A 20,503-nucleotide genomic window follows, 5' to 3' on the forward strand; every position below is an offset into this window, starting at 1 on the left:
AGCTCTCCAGTAGAGGTCCAAGTACAGCTGATTTGAGGTGGCTTTCCCTCTCACTACAAGACATGAGCATTTACAAATATTTGATAATTGTACTTTTCTTTAATTTTAAACAAATGCGCTTCCTATGCCCGACTGCGCACCCCTTCCTCTCTCCTACACCTCACTTCCAGACAAGTGTTCCTCAAGACTTGATGCTCATGGAGTGGAGAATCTGGAAGTAATGGCCTAGAGCAGTGATGCTGTGAGCAGATATTGAAGCAATTTCCTTAGTTACTCTGGCAGCATTTTGCAGTGCTATCCTGAAATACACCTCAAACCTTGTCCAGCTCTGGATGTTTTGTATCCTGAGCTTTTTTGGTGTGGTTTTTGATTTCTGTCTCTATATATCTGTTAGGAGAGGGATGCTTTATAGAGGGCTTCCAATGCCTTGTGTCAGGAGAAGCCTTCATTCATCCCAGAATGAGAGAAAGAAAAATAACACCTTGAAAAATACTGTAGCTGTCTGTGATCCAAGGATCCTGCAGGCCGGGTCTTGAAACATTGCCCTATTAGCTGGATAGGTAATCACCTCTCATAATGTCCATCTTCTAACTTATTATACGAAATAGCCACTATTTGCCTTCCCAGGGTAAGATTTGGATCTCCCAGCATGGTATCTCCGTTTTGAAAATGAGTATGAAATGAGGAATTAATCATACAGGGAAGGACAGATAGAAGGTGTTTGTGGGAATTATTTTTGGCCTAAAGAAGCCCCTAAAGATTAGCTACAAAGATCTCATTATACTGTTCTGTATGGAACCATAGCTGATAAGTGTAGATGTACAGGACCATTTTAATCCCAAATAAATCCGTGCATCCACACCAGCAGCACTAAATCTCCAGCCATCTTTGACACAGAGTAACCAAATTTAAAAATGAAAAATAGCCAAAGAGGTTTTCACCCTTGGGTTACATGACAGTGACCTGTCACTCACATTTGATCATATAACCCAACAAAGGAATGGGCCTTGTCCTAACCACATAACCTGATGAAGGTCCCAGGATTAGGATGCACCCCTTGCATTGACTTACACAGGACACAATCACTCATCTAAGATAACAAACTACATCAGAGCATAGAAGTCAGGGATGGAGCAGCTGTCCCCTCAGATTCAGTTTATCAACGTGGTTTTGCCAACTTGCCAGTGAAAAGGGGTGGAAAGTTTCATTGTTGGTCTACCCCCTCTCTTTCCTTTTCTTCCCCCATTAAATACATGGAAAAGCAAATGCGCTCATACACCCATCCCCATCAGACAGATGTGCCCTAACATATAAAAAGCACTGGCTTGTTGCAGGCTTATTTTCATTCAGTCCAGCTGAGTCTGGCCTGAGTGTGTTTTAATTGTGGGAACTCTTCATATATAGACAACGGTGCTGGTTCAGCTGCCAGGGCAGTGTAGCTCAGGCTCTGCTGCTCTGGAGGAGATACTGGGAGCTGCTTGAGAAAATCAGACTAGCTCAGAGAAAGAAAACTCAGGATGATTTCCCTGTCACTGATAATGTTCACTCCCTATGCAGATTTTTTCTATGGCATTCTGCACCACTGAGCCTTACAAAAATATCTTGCTTATGACAAGCACCATATTGCTTCTTGCATCAAGACTAAAAAATGCTCCACTGGGTAAGCAACATGTTACACTGTCAATGAAAGGAATACTTCTCAAATCCTTTCTGTTACACTGGGTGTCAGTGAGACTGTGAATATTGGTACAGTCTGCTTCTGTGAGAAAAAAGGGTTGCAAGATCATACCCAGAAACAATAAATGCCCCAGGTATGAAGTAAAAACAGCTCTAGCCAGTACAAGTTTGTTTGCCAAGTGATAGTATCTGCAGTGCTGGTTGTAGCAATTAAGTCGGCTGAAACATGAAAACAAACAGATCTCTCCACCACCTCCAGTTCTCCCCTCTGCAGCAGCATTTTCATAAGTTAAAGGGGAATGTTCTTTGGTTACTGCTTCTTGGAAGGCATATCAAACCTCACAATCTAGGCTTTAAAACACTTTTTAATAGAATGAGACCTAAAGTGGAGGGGGCAGATGGGACAGATTATTGCACTTCTGTTTTCCCATGAAGCTTCTGACACAGGCTACTGTTGGAAGTTAGATAGTAGATTAGTTTGACCTCAGGTCTCATTCAGTATGGTAGCTCTTACACTGTTAAACTCTATAAAGTACACTGCTATCAAGTTGCTTTTTACAGCTCTGTCTGGCCCCCTCCTCTTGATGATGTGTGTGGGAAGCCAAGCAAAACGTTCCATTAGTGTTTAGAAAGAGAATTTGAGATATATTTTTCAGTTGATGTTGTAGGATTTATGACTGGTATAGTGCAGAAATTACTGGACTGGAATCATGTTATGTATTAATGAATTACCAGTATATGAGTCAGCCTTGGAATAGTTTGAGCAGGAAGGTAGCATTCTTCCACAAACAATCATCTGTTGATAAATTGTGCTGAAAGCTGTAATTCAATAGGAATTGTTTTTAAAGAGAATCAGAGAAAGACTATATGTGTATGTCTACTCTGCACTATGGGACATTAGTGCCATGTTACAGTGCTCAAGCATTCAGTCACACTGATTATGGGCAGATAGCCTTTACCCTGAACGCTAAACAGAATTGCAATAACATGACAGCCCTATCCCAAATATGAAAGAGTTTCATTTTCCTATGCTTGCATCTACACTCGTGGGCCTTTCAAAATTGCCCTGGTTTGTTTATTTTCTTCTAATGAGAAATTTCTAACCTGTTGAAACAAAGGAATTGATTTTTCTAACATTAGCCATGTTAAGAAACACTTCTCTTTGTTTTGGTAGCTTGGACATGAGGCCTTAGCTAAGACAGGTGAAATAAAACCAAAAATCTAAGCTCAAATACTGAGTCAGTGGAATGGAGGAGTGTCTTCTGAGGGTTTGCTGGGTGGAGGATTTTTGAGGCATGTTTGCAAACCATGATATTGGTGTTTTCAGAGGGATACCTGCCGGGATTCTGTGGAGGCCAGCCTTTCTGGGCAGGGCTTCTAAGCAATCCTTTGAGACAGAGCCAGAGGACAGCAATTTTTGTGTATATATACACGGGTCCCTTGACTTCAGCAAGGGCTTGAAGCAAGCTGGGAGTGTACAGGTCCACGGGAAGTGAAGGGCTGCATTTGAGTTCTCAGCTGAAAACTGAAACTGTGTTGTTGTACTTGCTCTTTCAGCACCATCAAATAACACCAGGCATGTTTTCACCCAGACTAGTCCCTTGTTCCTTCAAGAAATCTCACTAGCAGCTTCTACTAAAGGGTGATAGAGACAACACCGTAGCAACCCGAACAGTTTTCTCTTTTCAAAAATATGGCTAAAAATCAAATGTATTGCAGGATAGAGTGAATATTCCTTCCTTGATACAGAAAGGGTAAAACCTTAATTATGTTCTACTCAGGCTGTTAAACTGCTCTTAAAGAGTTGCTGTGTAAATAGTGGCTTGAGCAGAGTGCAGACCAGTAAACATATTTATGTTTGTAGGAAAACAAACCTGCCTGAAGTTTCTTTTATTGCACTTCTCCTGATATATGGCTTCTCCTACCCCAAGCTCTTGGTGTAGCAGCACAGTTTATTCCTGTAATAGCAGTAGATAACTCAGCTTTCTTTAGCCTTGCGAAATGATTGATACTGGAAAATTATACATTTGCTTGTAAAATCCTGGCAATGTCTTGATAAAACTACTTCTTTTCTTAAAAAAAAAAAAACAAAACCATTGTATTGACTTTAATTGCATTTTAGATTGTCCTAGCAAAACAATGGTAAGAGGATAAACGTAATAGGAGGCAAAGCCAAGTGCCTCCTGCTGGGTTCCTGAGATTAACAGAGGAACCTGAGCACAACAAAACCCTCAAGTAATGGAGAGGGGTGGGGAATAGCTGGGACAGGTAAGTATAGACACAAGAGCAAGGGTAATGTCTGGGAAGTCTAAGCACTGGAACAACTTCCATCTCAAATTTTGAGATGCTCTTCACACAGAAAATTAGGCTTTTGCCTTTCTGGTCACAATTTGTCTTTCACTTGTCACAGCTGATTCAGCCCTCAAAGCCTGGAGGAGCTTGTGTTGCTGGGAAGTGGTTGTGTCCAACTGTCACATAGAGAAATACAAGTTGGCTCAAGAGGATCTCTATTTTCATGCCATAAATACCTATGTTTCAAAATCTTACATCAAAGACAATCTGTACCTAATGTGAGGAAGCTATAGAGACAGTAAATTCAGTGTCAGAGGTGTGTTGAGCATAGTGGTCCCTGCTTCTGTCAAATAATGCATTTGTAAGCACCAGTGCACCCTTCACAGAGCAGTGAAGATGTGGTTGCACAGATTGGTCCCTGAAATGCTCATACATTGGAAAGAGCTGATATCCAAGGGCTGCACATCCTTGATGCCCACAGGGCCACAACTTCATTGGTGCTAACTTACGTAACAGCTTTGACTTCATCAAAAATGCCACAGGCTATTGCTGCTTGTGGCATTATCCAGGCTAAGCATTCAGGGGGTACAGTTTTAAATCAGGCTCATTTATCACAGCTTTCTTGACCTTTCTCTGATTTGCCATTGCTGAAAAGTTGAAAATGTACTTGGACTTTCTTTGGCCTTCCACCAAACACTTCCATCCCTTCCAAATGCAATCATGGGAGGATTTTGTAGTTCCTGTGATCTGTCAAAATGCTTAGCTTAACTCATTTTCTATTTATTTTAAAAGTAATAGGTTATAAAAATGAATAATACTGTTAGGTGCACTTAGGCATTTTTTATGCTATTAGCTTTGGTTGTTAGATGATAATGGTGCTTTACACAGGTTCAGATCCCTATAGTACATTTTTATATGTTTTTAAAATCATTTGGAAACCTTCTTAAAAATTGTTATTCAGAAAGGTAGCAGTAAGGAGAAAAAAGCAGGGAGAGAGAGCTGCCATGAGCTTATGGTGAGGTTAAGTGTGATGTGCTCAACAGAGAAAATCAGTACCAATTTGAAATCTTCTCTTCCAAATGCCTTTATAGAACACCTCCCTAGGCTCACTTTGTGCCTGTGACCTTGGACAGACTTACTAAGTTTATACCACTCTGTCTAGTTATTAGTAGGTTTTTTCCATGTTCCATAAGAGACCAGGCAAACTTTTTTACCTGAAAAAAATATCCCTTTTTCTTTTTAATGTCTCTATTTGAAAGTATCTGCAGAGATGTCTCTGGTGACCAGCACTGGCTTTCTCATTCTTCTCTCTGCTAGGACAGCTGACCAAATTCAGAATTGAGCTCAGATGAAGAATCAGAGGAAGAAGGAAACTTGGCTTGGCATTTGAGGCCAGGCACCTTTTCCTTCTCATCAGTCATGTGGCAAAAAGTTGACACTGCTGTTCCCCAGCTCTGCTTGCAGGACTGAGATTTAGCAAGTAGTTTTTCTCAAACATGTTTAAAATATTAGAAGAAATTACTATCTGCCAAAATTTAATTTATCAGGTAATCCTCTACCATTATTCTGTTTTTAAGTTTGGTGTTGCCCCCAAAAATAGTAGATGACAGGGTCTCCCATGCTGCTGCAGGGAAACATATCAGAAATCTTTTTCTTATCCAACAGCAGAGAAATAATAATGTAATAATAATAATGGTGGTAATAATGATGGTGTATTTCATTATAGAAAAAGCCTTGGTCCAAATCCCACTACCTACAGTCAAAGCAACCCCCAGAGACCCCAAAGTTGGCTGCTAATTTTTGCCTGGCTGAAATTGCCAGATTCTGCAGTTTCCATCCAAAAGCATAAACCTTCCCACCCCTTGGGCAAAGCTCCTGGTGATCCAAGAGCAAGCAAATCCATGGCTGATGCACGAGGCAGAACAAAGCCATAGTGCCTGGGAGCAGACTTGGCTCTGCAGTGCTGACAGGAAGAGAAATGTGTGGTGGTCACTGGGCTTGGCACACGTGGTGAGGGGAACACACACATGTGTTAAGGGAATAGGCGTTTACTGCAGTGAGATGTTGTTCCACAGCCCCGTTTCTGCAGACTCAGAGGAAGTCCTGAGGGAAGCTTGTGGAAGAGAAGGAGCTTGTGGATTCTGTGTGGAAGAAAAACTAAATATGGAATTTTTGAAAGAAACTGAAAAGAGAAGGGGAAAATTAATTTGTTGCTACGTGAGATCACATAAAGCTCCCTTGGAAGAGTTCCTAAAGAAAAGATTGTGTTTACTGTGGAGAGGGAGCCTACCATTTTATTGCCAAATCTCGTTTTTTAACCTGCTTTCCTTTTGTTTTCAAACCCCAGAGATAGCACTGTAGTTCACAGAAAGTGCAGCTGTTCTCTTTTGATAAGGTCTGATAGCAGAGATAAAGGAAACAAGCTGCCATTTGCCTTTAAAGACCTTCCCAAATGTACTGTCTTGTTCTTCCTAAAAGCAGTTCCCTTTGCTTTAACGTCTAGGTAAACAGTGGGAAACCAGTTGCTGTGATGTTAATGAGGGTGGTGAGTTTGCTGGGTGAAGAGTGGTCCCCTTGGTGTTTAGCATCAAAGAAGGATCTGCCTGCTGCAGTTCCTCTAACACTGAAGGGGCCAATGAAAGATTGCTGTCTTTTGAACTGAGGTGAATTCACAGGAATTAGTAGAGGCAGGCAGCCAGCCAGCCCAAGGGAACTGCTTAGTTGGAATCATTCCTGCTTTCTTGTGTGTAACCTCAGGCCCAAGAAAATAATATGAGAAATCTAAAAGGATGTACCTGCTTATTCCTGAACGGATCAGGTATGCATTTCACTTTTTAAGATAAATTACTCAGCCTTTGCAGAATTTAGCAGTTAAAAAGGATCACACCAATTTGAACTCTGAAAGTTAAACTGATGGTAAAGATTAAGGGATCTGTTCTGGAAAGCACCTAGACAATCCCTTCTGGGACAGGGATGCTTTTAGAGTTTACAAAGCAAAATGCTAGAGGCTGCTTAAGTACAGGAGCTTGGACTAAATGAGTATGAGTATTTAATGCTGGCATTAAATATCCTCATTCTATCAAAATAAACACCCAGTTTCTGGATTGTGTCTTGGAAGACATTATTCAATTTCACACACGTAGCATAAGTGTGAGAACGCACAGTAAAAGGAGAAGTCAGTGATGCTAAGATATTCCTTAGAACAAAACAAGAGCATCTAAAAATGATCAGACCAAAAGTATAAACAACAGGGACACCTGTGGCTCCCTAAACTGCACTTGCACCAGAGCTGTATGGAGTGCTCATTCTGCATTTGGTACTGTATGAAGACAGAGAAGGACGTGGCTGTCCTAAGAGTGACAGCCCCAGGAGCAGAGATAGGGGGTTATTGAACTTACTATGGGTACAGATAAGCTGTGAGGAAGGGGAAAACAAACTGTTTCCAGGGTCTCAACATACTGAATAAAAGCATACAGACAGGATCCTCAGACTGTGAGGTGGAGTTAGGTAGATGATAACATTTGTCCTTAGTACAGCTATATACTCTGTGCCTGTCCCTGAAGCTGAGTAGCAGTCACTTCATTGTGTACTGCTAAATCCTTGAAATACCTTCTCAGTGGGATGCTTACATAATAAGTCACAAGTTTCTAATTATTTATTGCCTCTGTCTCAAACATGTATTGCAGGTTTCTTTTGTTGTTTATATACATTTATTTGCTTTACTACTTCTTTGCATTCTAACAAATCATCTCTAATAAAAAGCACATTTCCTTGCGAAAAGAATCGGTTTCCTTCTGAAGTCTTTCAGCCCCTGATTAGTGGGTTACATTTGGTCTTCACTAATCACATACTTAACTGTGAGCAATGAAGTTCTTAAATAAATAAATGATTTGGTCCAAGTCAACATTAGTCATAATGGAGAGTTTCCCACTCAAATTTCTGAAATACAAGATAAGACTGTGTTACCTGGACACTTAGCTTTCCATTAAAAGTACAGCAGTTAATGCCAGATCTGGTTTTTTCTTCAGGTCATTAGGTATGTTATTAACAATTAGGTTTCAGCAGCAAGATGACTTGATTGCAGCTCAGTAATGCAGTGGGAAGTCTTAAGTGGGTGTGGGTTTTCAATTACTTTTAAAGGCCTGGGGTTATGGCTATTTTTTTTCCCTCTTTATGTTAGCCAGCTCCAGAAGCACTCTGTGGGAAGGTAATGAAGTAGAAGATTTGTACATTACTTCATCTTTCCCTGCTTCCTTTTCATTGGTTTTATTATTGTAGGCTTTGAAACTTAAGGAGAAGTTAGCTGTAAGCCATTCCTCCTGATCAGGGTTGGCTGTGTATTAGAGAGCTACATTCTCACATGGAGGATGCTTTTTTACTGACTGTGAACAGGGCTAAGTCACTGTGGATCAAAAAACCTGAGATGTGGTGGAAACCCCATCACACGGCTGCTGTAGCAAAACAATGCCTTCCCAGCATTGAATTTAAACCACCATTTGTTGGGGCATATAGCTTGAATCATGACTCCCTGTGGTCCAGCAACCACTCAGATTAAGATATGTGGTTTCCCTAATGTCTGTCAAATATAGCTGGAAACCGGGCTGGCTGGGCTGTGAGGTGAACAACATTACATGGGTGGTATCAGCTCCCTGCAGAAATTGGAGGTGGGGGGAGGAGAAGACAGAATATAACTTTCAGCCAAAATACATACAAAAAAAAGCATTAGTGTTTATTTTAAAAACATCATGTAACACTTCTTTAGAGTTTCTATGTATGTGTGCTTAATGAATGAGAACAAGGAAAGGCTCTGTTTCTCAGAGGAGCCGATAACTTGGAGGCTGAGAAAGGTGAACACAAAACATTCTGACTAACCTTGAGTTTGGCTTGTGTGCATGGCCTGGGGTGCTCCACACTGACTCCACATTTGGCTTGAGGGTTAAAAATAAACCAGGGCTGTGTGAGATGGACAAAACAGAACTACATTTTGTGGGCCTTTGCATGAGGAGAATGTGCTTTGTTAGGAGATAACCCCAGTGCCCTGAGAGTGGCTTTGCTGTGCCCACTACACTGGGGCACCTGGGTCACCGCTCCCAGCCTGGGGCTCAACCCCCACCAACACCTCAGTCTGAAACCCACAGATTCCTTGCTGTGAATATTCTTCATAGCAGCCTGGGCAGCAGTTATGAGGTAGGTAAAAATCTATGCTGCCATAATCAAGGTATGCCTAAGCTTACTGGGAGAACTGGGACTCTATGGACTCACAGCTGTACTTTAAATTTTTGTTATAATATCAAAAAATGACCATTTTTGACTGATCTACCAGCATTCAAAGTGTCATCAGTCGCTTCTACTGATGAAGGAGTTGATAGTAGAGATAGATATTTCCTTTTATTTTTATTGTACACTCTATTTCTACATAGAAAAAATATTTCTTTTCTGTTTTACTTCTGTTTGAAATAGCATATTTCACTTTATTTTATCTATTTTGCAAATACGCAGTGATCTAGTGCATACCTCATGTCTGGCCTCACCAACACAGACAAGTCAAATATAAGATGGGTTCTTCACTTACAGTGTCCAGAATCTTTACAGTCTGCACTCTGTACCCCATGCCTGTTATAGCTTTTGTTGATTGTCTTTGAGCCACTCCTGTCTTGCTCTCTGTAGCACAAATAGCACCACCAAATAACCACCAAAAAACAATGATCTGTCCTTGCTGCTTTTATTTTCAGATCAGATGAAAAATACTCCAGGTTCAAGACTAAACTCTTATACAGTTATGAAGTATGAACTATGTTTTGGAAGGAGGTTCCCAGTTTCATAAATTGACCTAGATAATTAGTGTATGTCTCAGAGAAAAGCTGTTGAGATAACCATTGGTTTTCTCTAAACAATTTCTTCTTTTTGTTCTTAATATTAACAAAATTACATTAAGGAAAAGAGAGATGGGGCAATCCTCATTTTTGAAGCAGATTTTTAATGTGAAATTGGGAAGCTGGGCATTCAATTCTTCAGTTCTATAACCATAACCCTCAAATCACATCTCTATTCAAGTGAGTTTTGCACATGTGCATTCTGTCAGGGAGTCACAGCAGCTCCTGCATCAGTTTGCAGTTCTCAAACATCTCTAAATGCAGCAGGATTTACCGGTCTCACCTGTGTGTGTCTGGTGCTGAGCTACTTGTTTGTAATGCTAATGCTTTTTTGGAAATGTCCAAAATCAAATGTCAGTTTGATTTCCTTATTATTGGTTCCTTTTAATTACTCTGAAATTTATTTTAGAGTGATGACAACCAGGAGTAAGGGGTACTGTGTCTAAGGGCTGGAAACAGAGTACAGAAAGGAGCTTTTCACTTCAGAGCTGCTGGTTGGAACCCAGCTCATGTTCAGGTTTAGCAAAAATTAACCACTGTGTGATGGATCTGGGTGCTCTGCACACATCCACAAGTGAGTGAGTGTCCACATCACACAAACCACAGAACAATTGGTGCTACTGTAATTGGGAGTCTAGTAGCAGCACCAGTGGAAAGGGCAGAGACTTGAATGAGCATGGAAAATGAGCTGCTTTATTCCCTGCTCCCTCAGGTCACCTTTGAGACACATCTGTTTGAGGAAACTTAGAAGAAATTTGAGCTCTGGTAGCTCCCTTCTGGAGATAGAAGAATTTACTTTACAGTACTGACACTCTGACACCCACTAAAAAACTTTACATTCAAGAAAAATAAAGATCATTATGGGATCATTTAACATGGGAGAGTCTGAACTTAAAAAAAAAAAAAGCTACATATGATTGAAAAATCAACAATAAAATCCAAATGCTGACTTGAAATAATAGGAACCTGGCCAAACTAATATTATCAAGCATGGCCACCACTGCCAAAAATTGCTTCCCTCAAAACCCCAGGGAAATCCTGCTCTTTTATTAAACCATTGAACAATCTCTTCCAGTTGAATCCCTTCTAGGGAAAAATTAAGGAGTGTTCCTCAAACAGTCTCTTTGGAGGAGAGAACCTGGATTGCTAGAAGAGATACTGGGCTTTATTCAGCCTGAGATGATGCCTTGATGTCATGGGAACAGGGACTGGAAGGAGAGCTGTCAGCAGCACAAGACACCATAAAGAGAAGTCTGGCACTGCCAGTGTGCCCATAAATCCATGATGGAGCCTGGAAGGGACCTTTGGAGGTCACCTGCTCCACCCCCTGAACTTGGCACTTCACTGGGTCTGCTGTAAAGTAGGGAGCTCCTTTATTAGATTTTATATGTTGCATTAGTATTCCTAAGAAAAGCTGGCAGGAAACTAATCATGTGCTACCAGCAGTGAATTTGGCCCCGTAGTCCCTGCAAGCTTCAAACAGCTCAGCTGGGAAGACACCTCTTAATATGCTGAAATGACATAGTCACCTATGCTGATTGCAGTGGTGAATGTGGCATGAATTTTTGGCTAAGTGAAAGTAAAAAAAAATGTGTTTGATGTCAGATAAGCACGTTAGCAAATCTGAAATGTTCAGAGGCAGCTTGGATTACATGTGAATTTATGCCAAATGGAACCAAAAATAGAATCCAAACTTCAACCTTAAGTTGAAGTTTTCTACCCCAGTTCCTCAAAACTACAACATTTTGACTTTTCATCCTTAAACGGTTTAAAAGCTTAATTTAAATAACTTTAAATCATTTTAAGAGCACCTCAGACCCAGGAAGTTAATTTATCAGTATTTATTTTGGGGTGTTTAGGAGGGGAGAAATTCAGAGCAACAGAGTTCAAAAATGCTTGTGTGTTTGAGTGTGTACATGGGGGTGGCAGCGAGACTGTAACCTGCGACATCTCTGCTTTTGTATTTTTTTTACTTCTGCTCAGTAATGAGGGTACCAGATTTTGTGGTACAAAAGGGGAACAGGGTTTAGATGCCCACATTTGTTCCCTGTTGTGGTAAAGCAGGATTTGAAAACCGAGGCTGTGAAGGTCAAATTCCCAACTCTGTGGTCTCTTGTGAGATACACCTGTGTCATGGGGGGTGGTGGGAAATAAGCACATCATTTCAGGCTGAATATGGAGAGGTATTGTGAAGCACCACAGAGGTGTGAGGACTAGCTTCAAAGTTCCTGGGAGCCCAGGAATAACAGCATTCAGAGCACGGAGTTTAGGGGAGAAAAAAGAAAAAAGAGAGAGAGAGAGGATTTCAGCATCCTGTATCACACCACCAGTTTCTTGTAATGAAGAGTATGTGGTGCATATTTTTGCCTTTTCTGTGACAAGTGCTGAATTCCTCAGGGGGCTGGTGATTGTGCAGACAGGGCTCTGCAGAAAGCTGGGTCCCTCCCTGCCTTTCCCAGCCAGGAGCAGCCGGGGCTGAGGCTCAGCCAGGGGAACCTGCATGGGGGGCTTCCCTTGTTCCAGCGGTCAGAGCAGGATGCTGAATTCAGCAGACTGAATTCCTGAGAGCAGCAGCAGGAGGGGGTGATGAGGGGTTTAAAGGGTGAAAAAGCTGTGGAGTAGAAATGCGTTTGGCCATCCTGAATGCCTGTTACTTGGCAAGCAGTGGTCATGTCATCAGGCAGACTATTCTGGGAAGTGCATCCTCCTTAATGTGAAGAAAAATAAGCCACATAGGCAGCAACACAAAGTTCTGCATGTGAAAGCAGTGCATAAACACTGTGGATTAAACTAGTGCAGGATAAGATCACTGTTGAGGAATACTAAATTGGTTTTGAAAAAAAGACTCCCAAGGTAAGTCAGAGGCCAGAGAATGAACTGCTTTTGTAAATTTCCCACAATTCCACATAGCAAACGAGGTTACACATGAATGAAACCACAATGTATGGTTTGGCTTCTTAAGCATTAAAAATCCTTTAAACTATACCTGCAGTGTTTATTCCCAAATGATTTCCCTTTATGTATTTATTTAGAGAAAGCTGAAACAGTTTGCCATTTATGTGTATTCAGAAGCTGCACATTTCCAAGACTATAAAGGAAACCTTAAAAAGAAATTACTTTCAGAACTCAAATGATGATATTTTAAAATTGATTTTAAAATGCATTAAAAATGAAATAGATATAAGAAAGAGAAAAATCACAGTTATCATCTTTTTGTGACTCAGTCATAGAAGGTGATTGTGATGCATACATAAAACTGTATAGCACAGATTTCTGTTCATCATGTTTCTTTCATTCTAAGTTATGCATTTGCCTGAACAGTTGCTTCCCACATTGTGAATTATCTTCTGTATGAATGTTTTGAAACATTTAAAGTTGGAGGTCATATAAAATATAGCTGTTTGAGTCATTCTAAATTTCTGCGTAAACTCTCAGACAGATTTGGGTTCGTGTACACATACAGGAAGTCTTAATTTTATAGTTTTATAGGAAGGTAAATATTTGCATTTATAATAATCAAATGAGACCTAGAATGCTTCATTAAATGTCAAAACTATGTGAATAATACTTGGCTACAGAAATTGGGTAGAATACACCGAAGTATGGTGAGTTTTCAAGTTTTTTCAAACATCAACAGCTTTCCAAGCATGTAGAACACAAAAGTCTAAGTTACATTTTGTGATGGTATTGTTCAGGTTTTGTTCTTAAAAAGCAGTTTTAGAAAGCATGGGAACTGTCATAGGAATACTATTCCATTCATATATAACTCAGTAACACTGGAGGAATGAGATTTGTTGGAATGACCACTCTCAAATAATGTCATTGTAGTCAATTTTTCTGACCTATAAGCGGAAAAATAAATCACTGAAGAGAATTTACTTAAAAAAAAAAAGGCCAAAAAGCTCCACAATTAACTCAAAAGTGTTGTTTTGCACAGATTGCTATTTAAGGTGCCTTTAATATTTTCTGCAAGTCCATTCTCTCAGGACTGCTGTCAAATCAACTTCCACAGCACCTGCTCAGCAAAGCCTTTTTACTGTCCTGGAAGCAACATGCTCTTGGTTGCTTTTTTCATGGCCTGCTGGATGGAAGAGGCTGTGTAAGCCAGGGTTTCACATTGCTGAGCAGTGATAATTAGAGATGCCTGACTTTTTTTAAGGGGAAGAGGTCATATTTTCTTGAGTTGGGTAGAATGTGGGCTTTGGACTAATATTTTCTGTGCTAGGTGCAGCCTGTCCATTCCATATGCTGGCTTATTCTCCAGTGGTGTTTTGCTTACCCTCTGCAAGTCTGAATAGACTTTTAAGGCAGAGCAGAAGTCTGGGAGCAACTAACTCCCTGTCCTGGTGAGCAGCATTTCAGCATCCTGGTCAGTGAAAGAGGGAATTGCTTGATTCAACCTAAACCTTTTTTTCCATTGTGCCACTAACTTCCCCAAAAGTTCCATCCTTGCCCAGGCCTGCTGGGTCAGTATGATCAGAAGTTAAAGGTTGCCATCTAATGGGGAATGTACATAATACAATCTTCATCGGGTTTTACCAAATTATCTCTTCTTGTCCTTCTCCACGTACCTGAAAGTATTTTCTTTGCAAGGCACTAGAAGAATGAGAATGATATTTTGTTCAGATTTTACTTGGGATGGTAAATGATACTTTATCAGTAACAAGGCATTGCAACCCAGTGAGAAAATCCAATCATTTGGTGTAACCTGATTAAATGCAATTGCTTAATACTTCCTCTATTAATTCAGATATAGATGAGTGTTCCTTTGAAAGGACCTGTGACCACACCTGTATCAACTACCCTGGAAGCTTTGAGTGTCTCTGCCACAAAGGCTACACCTTGTACGGACTGACGCACTGTGGAGGTTTGGAAACTGAGCTTTGCTTACATGTGTGTTTGTTTGCTTTGTGTGCTGTTTACAGAGCCACACAGTCTTTTAGATTAAGGTTTTATAACTCAAGATGATAAAACCATGACGTTAAAATAAACTTAAAATATCATGAGTTGACCAAAATTTCAGTATCTCAAATTTGCTGAAACATTCCCGAGAGGAAAAACACCAGTGAAAACCAATGTCCCACCATTTTTTGATCAGAACTTCCAAAGGAGTGAGATTTCCCACAGCTGTAGGGAGGCTTCTTACGATGGGCAGCAAAGAGAATATGGGAATCTGTTGATTTTGCACAGTTTGTGTATTTTGGCTCTGTTGGCATTTGTCCTTACCAGTCTATGACATAAGCTGCCTGTGAAATGCATAACAGAAGGCTGTGGTGGATCTCCCTCCCATCTTCTGGGGACATGCTTTCAACCTTTTTGGTATGACTGGAAAGAATTAGTGATGTAATGTTTCATTATCTAGAAGAGGGATAATTTTGAAGCGCAGCATTACCACAATGACCAAATTAGAGTTTCAACTGATGTAGCAGCAACAGATACTGGCCCCTCACTTCTGAGGGCTGAGCTCACCTGATTTTGTAATGTCAGTGTGAGACCCAGTTAATGGTATCTCTGCATGGCTTCTTTTTTGGGAGAAAGGTGTAGGAGGTGTATGCTGGTCTCTCATGTATGGAGAAGTATCACATGAATTCATGGTAAGAGTAGAGACGGGCAGGAAAATAAATAGGAGTCCATCTAAGGAAGCAATCTGGGAACGGACCCCACTTGAAAGTAGTTGTGAAAGCAAATTCAGAGTCCAAAAGTTTTTGGGACTTGTGTTATATGAGGTGTGGAGAGACTGGTCTTCAGTTTCACTGTTAATGCCTTAATGACTTAACGTACTAATTTAGGGAAAGCCTCAAAGTTTGGGGTTCTGCCTCAGTCTTTAAATAACCTTCAGCCTGGGTTCAGCTTCAGTCTTTTCAGTAAGACTGAAGAAGGACTAAAACTCCAACTGAAAATACTCAGTGCTGAACTTTGACCAAAAACATAACCAGATCCAAACCTCCTGCTTTTTTCCATTATGAACAGATACAAAATCACAACTCTGAATCTAGACTTGTCCAGACCCCAAGTTTCACCACTTAGACCTGTCATTAGGTGTAGTCTTTGCATGCTTAATTTTGAGGTCTACCAGTGAGCCAGAGCATTAGCAATTTTGTGTGTCTCCTGTTGATTCAGTGTCATTTCAGCTCATTAAATAAATAAATGTCCTTTCTGGTGGTGGGAAGAGAGGAGATGAGAGATTGACCTTGTTGGCACAAGTATATGAATGCTGAATGATTGGAGTAAAATGGATACACTTCATACTGGCTAAATACCTTTCTAATACAAGAAAAGTTGTAAGAATATCACTGATAACATATACGATAATTTCTTCACCTTCTTGCAAGCTTTACCTTTTATTTTTATTCAAGGAGTAGAAGTCTAAACTACACTTCAGCTGCTTTGTTTCTTTCAAATGCATCATTTCCTCCTTCACCTGAACTTGCTAGAAGAAACTCTGGGAATCACTGTGGAGAATTTCTCTCTTTGTTCTGCAGAAGTTATGTAATCTCACAGAGATTTTTCTATATAATGCATTATTGTCCAGATGCTGCAGAGACTTTTGAGCATGTTTTGTATCTTGTGAGTGTTCCCAAGAATTTCAGTGTAACTGGTCCTGGCAAGTAAACTGTACCAAATGCATAAATCCTTGGGAGAGTAGGAGCTGTACAGTTTAAGGATAAATATATGCAATATGCACTGTTTGTCACTGTCTGTTTTTATCTATGTTTATACAGACTCAAATGTAAAAGATACAGTAAAAATAGGTTTCCTTATGCAAGTCATATCTTAATGCACAGTATACATGCGTACACACAATTAAGACTCTTCGCAATTTTAAATATGTTTTCAGATATTGATGAATGCAGCATCAGCAATGGTAGCTGTGACTTTGGGTGTCTTAATACCATGGGCAGCTATGAGTGTGTCTGCCCACCTGGAAAGAAGCTGCACTGGAATAAAAAGGACTGTGTTGGTAAGTGTGGAGGTGTGACTCAAAGGTGACTGGGATGGCTCCTGTTCTCTGAGGTTTTGTTTGGGAGAGGCTGCATGTTCACCATCTAGATCCCCAGATTCATTCTGTAAACTCAGATAAACACCTGAGTTTATCCTGTGGAGCTCCATGGGCTAGGATACGACATTAGGTCGATCAGGGAATGAGCAATGTGTTATATTTTATTGGTGTGGAATGTTTTGGGTTTTTTAAGTTTATGAGTCCATTGACAGAATTCTAAGTAGTATTAGTATCTTGGGTATTTTATACTTTTGTTCTAATTTGCCCTCTTCCCATCTCTGTAATGTCAGCTATAACTCTGTTTACTTCTTACACTAATTTAGAATATTCAAAATAATTATCTGTTTACAAGTAGGACATGATAGGACATAATACTTATATTTACAGGACCATACCCCAGTTTTTCAAGTTATCTCTAAAGGTGTCCTGCTTCATATAAAGTACTGATACTAGCTGTGTCAAAAGTGTTAATCACAATGAGCACAAATCCTGAGAGCAGAAAAATCTGGCACTTGGTGCTAGTGCCACTTTGTGGCAGACCTGAATTTCTGTATCCTTTAAAGAGATGACTTCTCTTTCTGGAGTCTTATTTGAAGCACAGCAAATCTTGGTCATGGGTACAGCCAAAGTATTTTCCGTGAGATTTTAATTCTGGTTTTTCATTTTTAATGAGAATGGCATACCTGGGGCTTTTCATGGCCAACTTTTTAACCATAAATAACTTCTCATAGGCACATTTGGGGATCATGCCTAATACCTAATTGGGAGCAAGACAGAACAAGAAGAAGGGAGGTCTCCCTTCAGGGAATCTCTGCACATACTGGGAGAAAGCACTGCTTAATCTGGAGCAGAGAGCACAGCACTGGCCTCGTGTGATCATGCAATCTTGGCATTTTTTAGATGGATACAGCAGTATGGAAAGCACTTTTATAACCAAGGTGGGGTGGGGGGGGGTGACAACCTCAAGCTGAATTCCAGCCTTTGCCTCTATGTTCTTCCTAATAAGTGCTTCACTTTCGTGATTACCTGTCTATTACCTTCCCTGCTGTGTAGAGAACTAAGCATTGTGACAGCAAGAAATAGCTCACTGTGGTTTTTAGCTCTCCACTAGGTCCCCCTTGCCATATACCAGTTATTCCTCTGGAAAGGATTTTGTAAGTTAACATCTGGGACTAAAAGTTTTGGAGGTCTGGTATGAAGTTAGACTACTTGTGCTATATTCCCTCTCAGCCTACTAAGAATGTTGTAAGAGGCTGTATTGAAAATATTTTCCTGGTTGTAAATTTCTCTTCATTATTTATAATGCTCAGCAAGAAGATGGAAATAGAACACCCTTGTCCATTGATAGTATTTGGTGACTTCAGTGGGGTTTAAAATGAGCATCATCACCCTGCTGATTCCCTGCCTTTATTGCCAACATTTTTGAGAGGAAACTACATTCTAAATTGTTACAAAAGCACAATAAAAAGTGGAAGAATTATATTTAGTGAATGACATGTGATTTGGAGACATTTGCAGTAACAAAACCCTCTTTTGCTCAGCAATGGCACTTTGCGCATTGTTGCCTCCTCACTCCAAGGAAACAGTTACTTTAAAGACATCACCAAAGCAACATAGAAGATTTAGGAAGGAGATAAGTGGAGGATTATTATTCCCATATCTCAGATGTGAACATCAGGCGTGTTTATGGGACTTGGATGCTTTCATATTTCATGACCAGTGAGGCCAGGAATACAAACCAGCTGGAGGCTGCTGGGACTCTTCTTCTGCACTCAAGCCAAGTCAGGCAACATTCATTCCAGCTACTGCTTTGGAACTCCTTGGTTTCATGATGGCTTTACTGGGCTTTTCCCATGCCCTGGTAGACCCAAACCTGTCTAGCTGCTACAGCTCTGGTGTCAGAAGAAACCCCTACCTCTCTATGGTCTGCTGGCAAGCTGACAGGTAAGAAAAATGGCATTTACAGTACCACAGTCAGCAGTGAGAGAAACAAATGTCAGCCAAACCTGTCTTGTAAAGTGAGCAGATTTGGAAGAAGTAGCAAGAAACACTTGAAGAAAAATCATGTACCTGAAATAGCATTTCTGTGGGGCTGGAGCAAGAATTGCCCTACAACCACCTGGCTGAGATTTAAGTAGCTGTTGCAGTGCTAAAAAGCTGCTTGAAGAGGTGCCCAGCTGCACTTGTTCAGCAGTCAGAGCAGAGGGGAACCCTCTGGGGAAAGGAAGGAAGCAGTGAGGCTTCTTCCCTGTAGGAAGCGATGGCATGGGCCAGCTGAAGCCAAGAATGAACCTTGCCATTTATGGGGGAAAAGTTGTACTTAAGTAATACTTCAATCCAAAAGGATGGCAAATTAAAATAAATGCCAGTTTATGGTTATGACTGTCATACCATCTTCTCAGCGTGAAGCACAGAGAACTACTCCCAACAATTAACAACAATTAACAACAACTTCACGTGTTTTCAGCTGACACACAAGCACTCCCTTGCCAAAGTATGAAGAGTCACTTGTGAGGCCTGCAGGGTGCTCTGTCTTCATCCTGCCATGAAGCCAAGAGGAGAAGCTGTATTTTTCCTTCACATGAGCTGCAGTGTGCTTCATGCTGTAGGCACTAAATAGAAATGGCTCTGTGATCTCTGTGTGTGTCACAGGGTCCCTTCAGCATCGTTTGGGGCATTTCAGCAGTGTCTGAAAGGGCCAGCAGGACTATCCGTCTCCATCCTAGCATCTCCTGCCTCACCTCTGCCTGACTGGGAAGTTTTCTAGCTCCAGAAGCTAGAGCATGGAGCTAAAGTTGAAAAGTCAGTGGGAGTTAGAGAATTTAAAAATACAATTTTAGTGGTCATCTAAATAAACAGACCACTGTGCACAGTATGTAGTTGATCTGTTAAATCAGAAAGCTGTGCTTTCAAATCCAAGAAAGGACATCTCAGGTGAGTAGTGTTACCTGTTGCTTCTGAGATCAAGATGTGCACACAGAATTGTGCTCATAGAGCACAAAGATCCCAAAGTGGGGGATAGGTGAGAAAGACTGATCTAGAGTTTAGGTCTAAAAATGCGAAGGAGTTTCATTTTCAAGTTCCAGCTCAACATCCCGGTCCAGATGCGCTCCCGTAATATGTTCTTATTTCAGAAATACTTGTATCTGTCATTATGCTTTTTGCCACTTCCTGCCTTTTCTCACCATTGCATCCAAGTTTGCATATGAGGTTCTGGGTTGGGCAGTGTCTGACTGTTTTACATTTCTTTATTTTTTTCTCCTCAGAGATGGTGAAATGTCTCCCAAATGCCAAACCAGCTCCCAAGGCTCAGCTAGTGTGCAGTAAGACAGGAGGCATAGAGAGCTGCTTTCTGTCATGCCCATCCAATACTCTTTTTGTTCCAGGTTTGTGCAAAGTATTTGTCCTCTTACATCTAGGATGTGACTTATTGACTTTTCTCTGTTAGTGTATTCATGATTCTTGCATTCATTTTTTCTTATGAATGGCAGTAAATGAGAAAAAACTCATTATAAATTAAATCAAGAAGACCTGATTGTCAACTACACATGATAAGTTTGGTCTTTCATTGTTTAATGTGAGATGTCAGTTGCAAAGGTGGGAACATTCTAACAAAAAGCTTGTATTGAAAAGTAACAGGAATTCACTGAAATCAATGGTT

The 20,503-nt window shown here is 40.6% G+C and overlaps 1 protein-coding gene across 1 annotated transcript in view; it reads left to right on the plus strand.

Moving 5' to 3' along the window:
- SCUBE1 (signal peptide, CUB domain and EGF like domain containing 1) overlaps positions 1 to 20,503 on the plus strand; it is a 185,764-nt gene that overhangs the window by 147,433 nt on the left and 17,828 nt on the right. Inside the window, exons 10-12 of the mRNA XM_062490920.1 lie at positions 14,593 to 14,709; positions 16,681 to 16,803; positions 20,109 to 20,228. Of these exons, the coding sequence (XP_062346904.1) occupies positions 14,593 to 14,709; positions 16,681 to 16,803; positions 20,109 to 20,228 (360 nt within the window). The remainder of the gene's footprint in view (positions 1 to 14,592; positions 14,710 to 16,680; positions 16,804 to 20,108; positions 20,229 to 20,503) is intronic.

The sequence above is a fragment of the Cinclus cinclus genome, chromosome 4 (genome assembly GCF_963662255.1).
Source record: "Cinclus cinclus chromosome 4, bCinCin1.1, whole genome shotgun sequence".
NCBI lineage: Eukaryota > Metazoa > Chordata > Aves > Passeriformes > Cinclidae > Cinclus > Cinclus cinclus.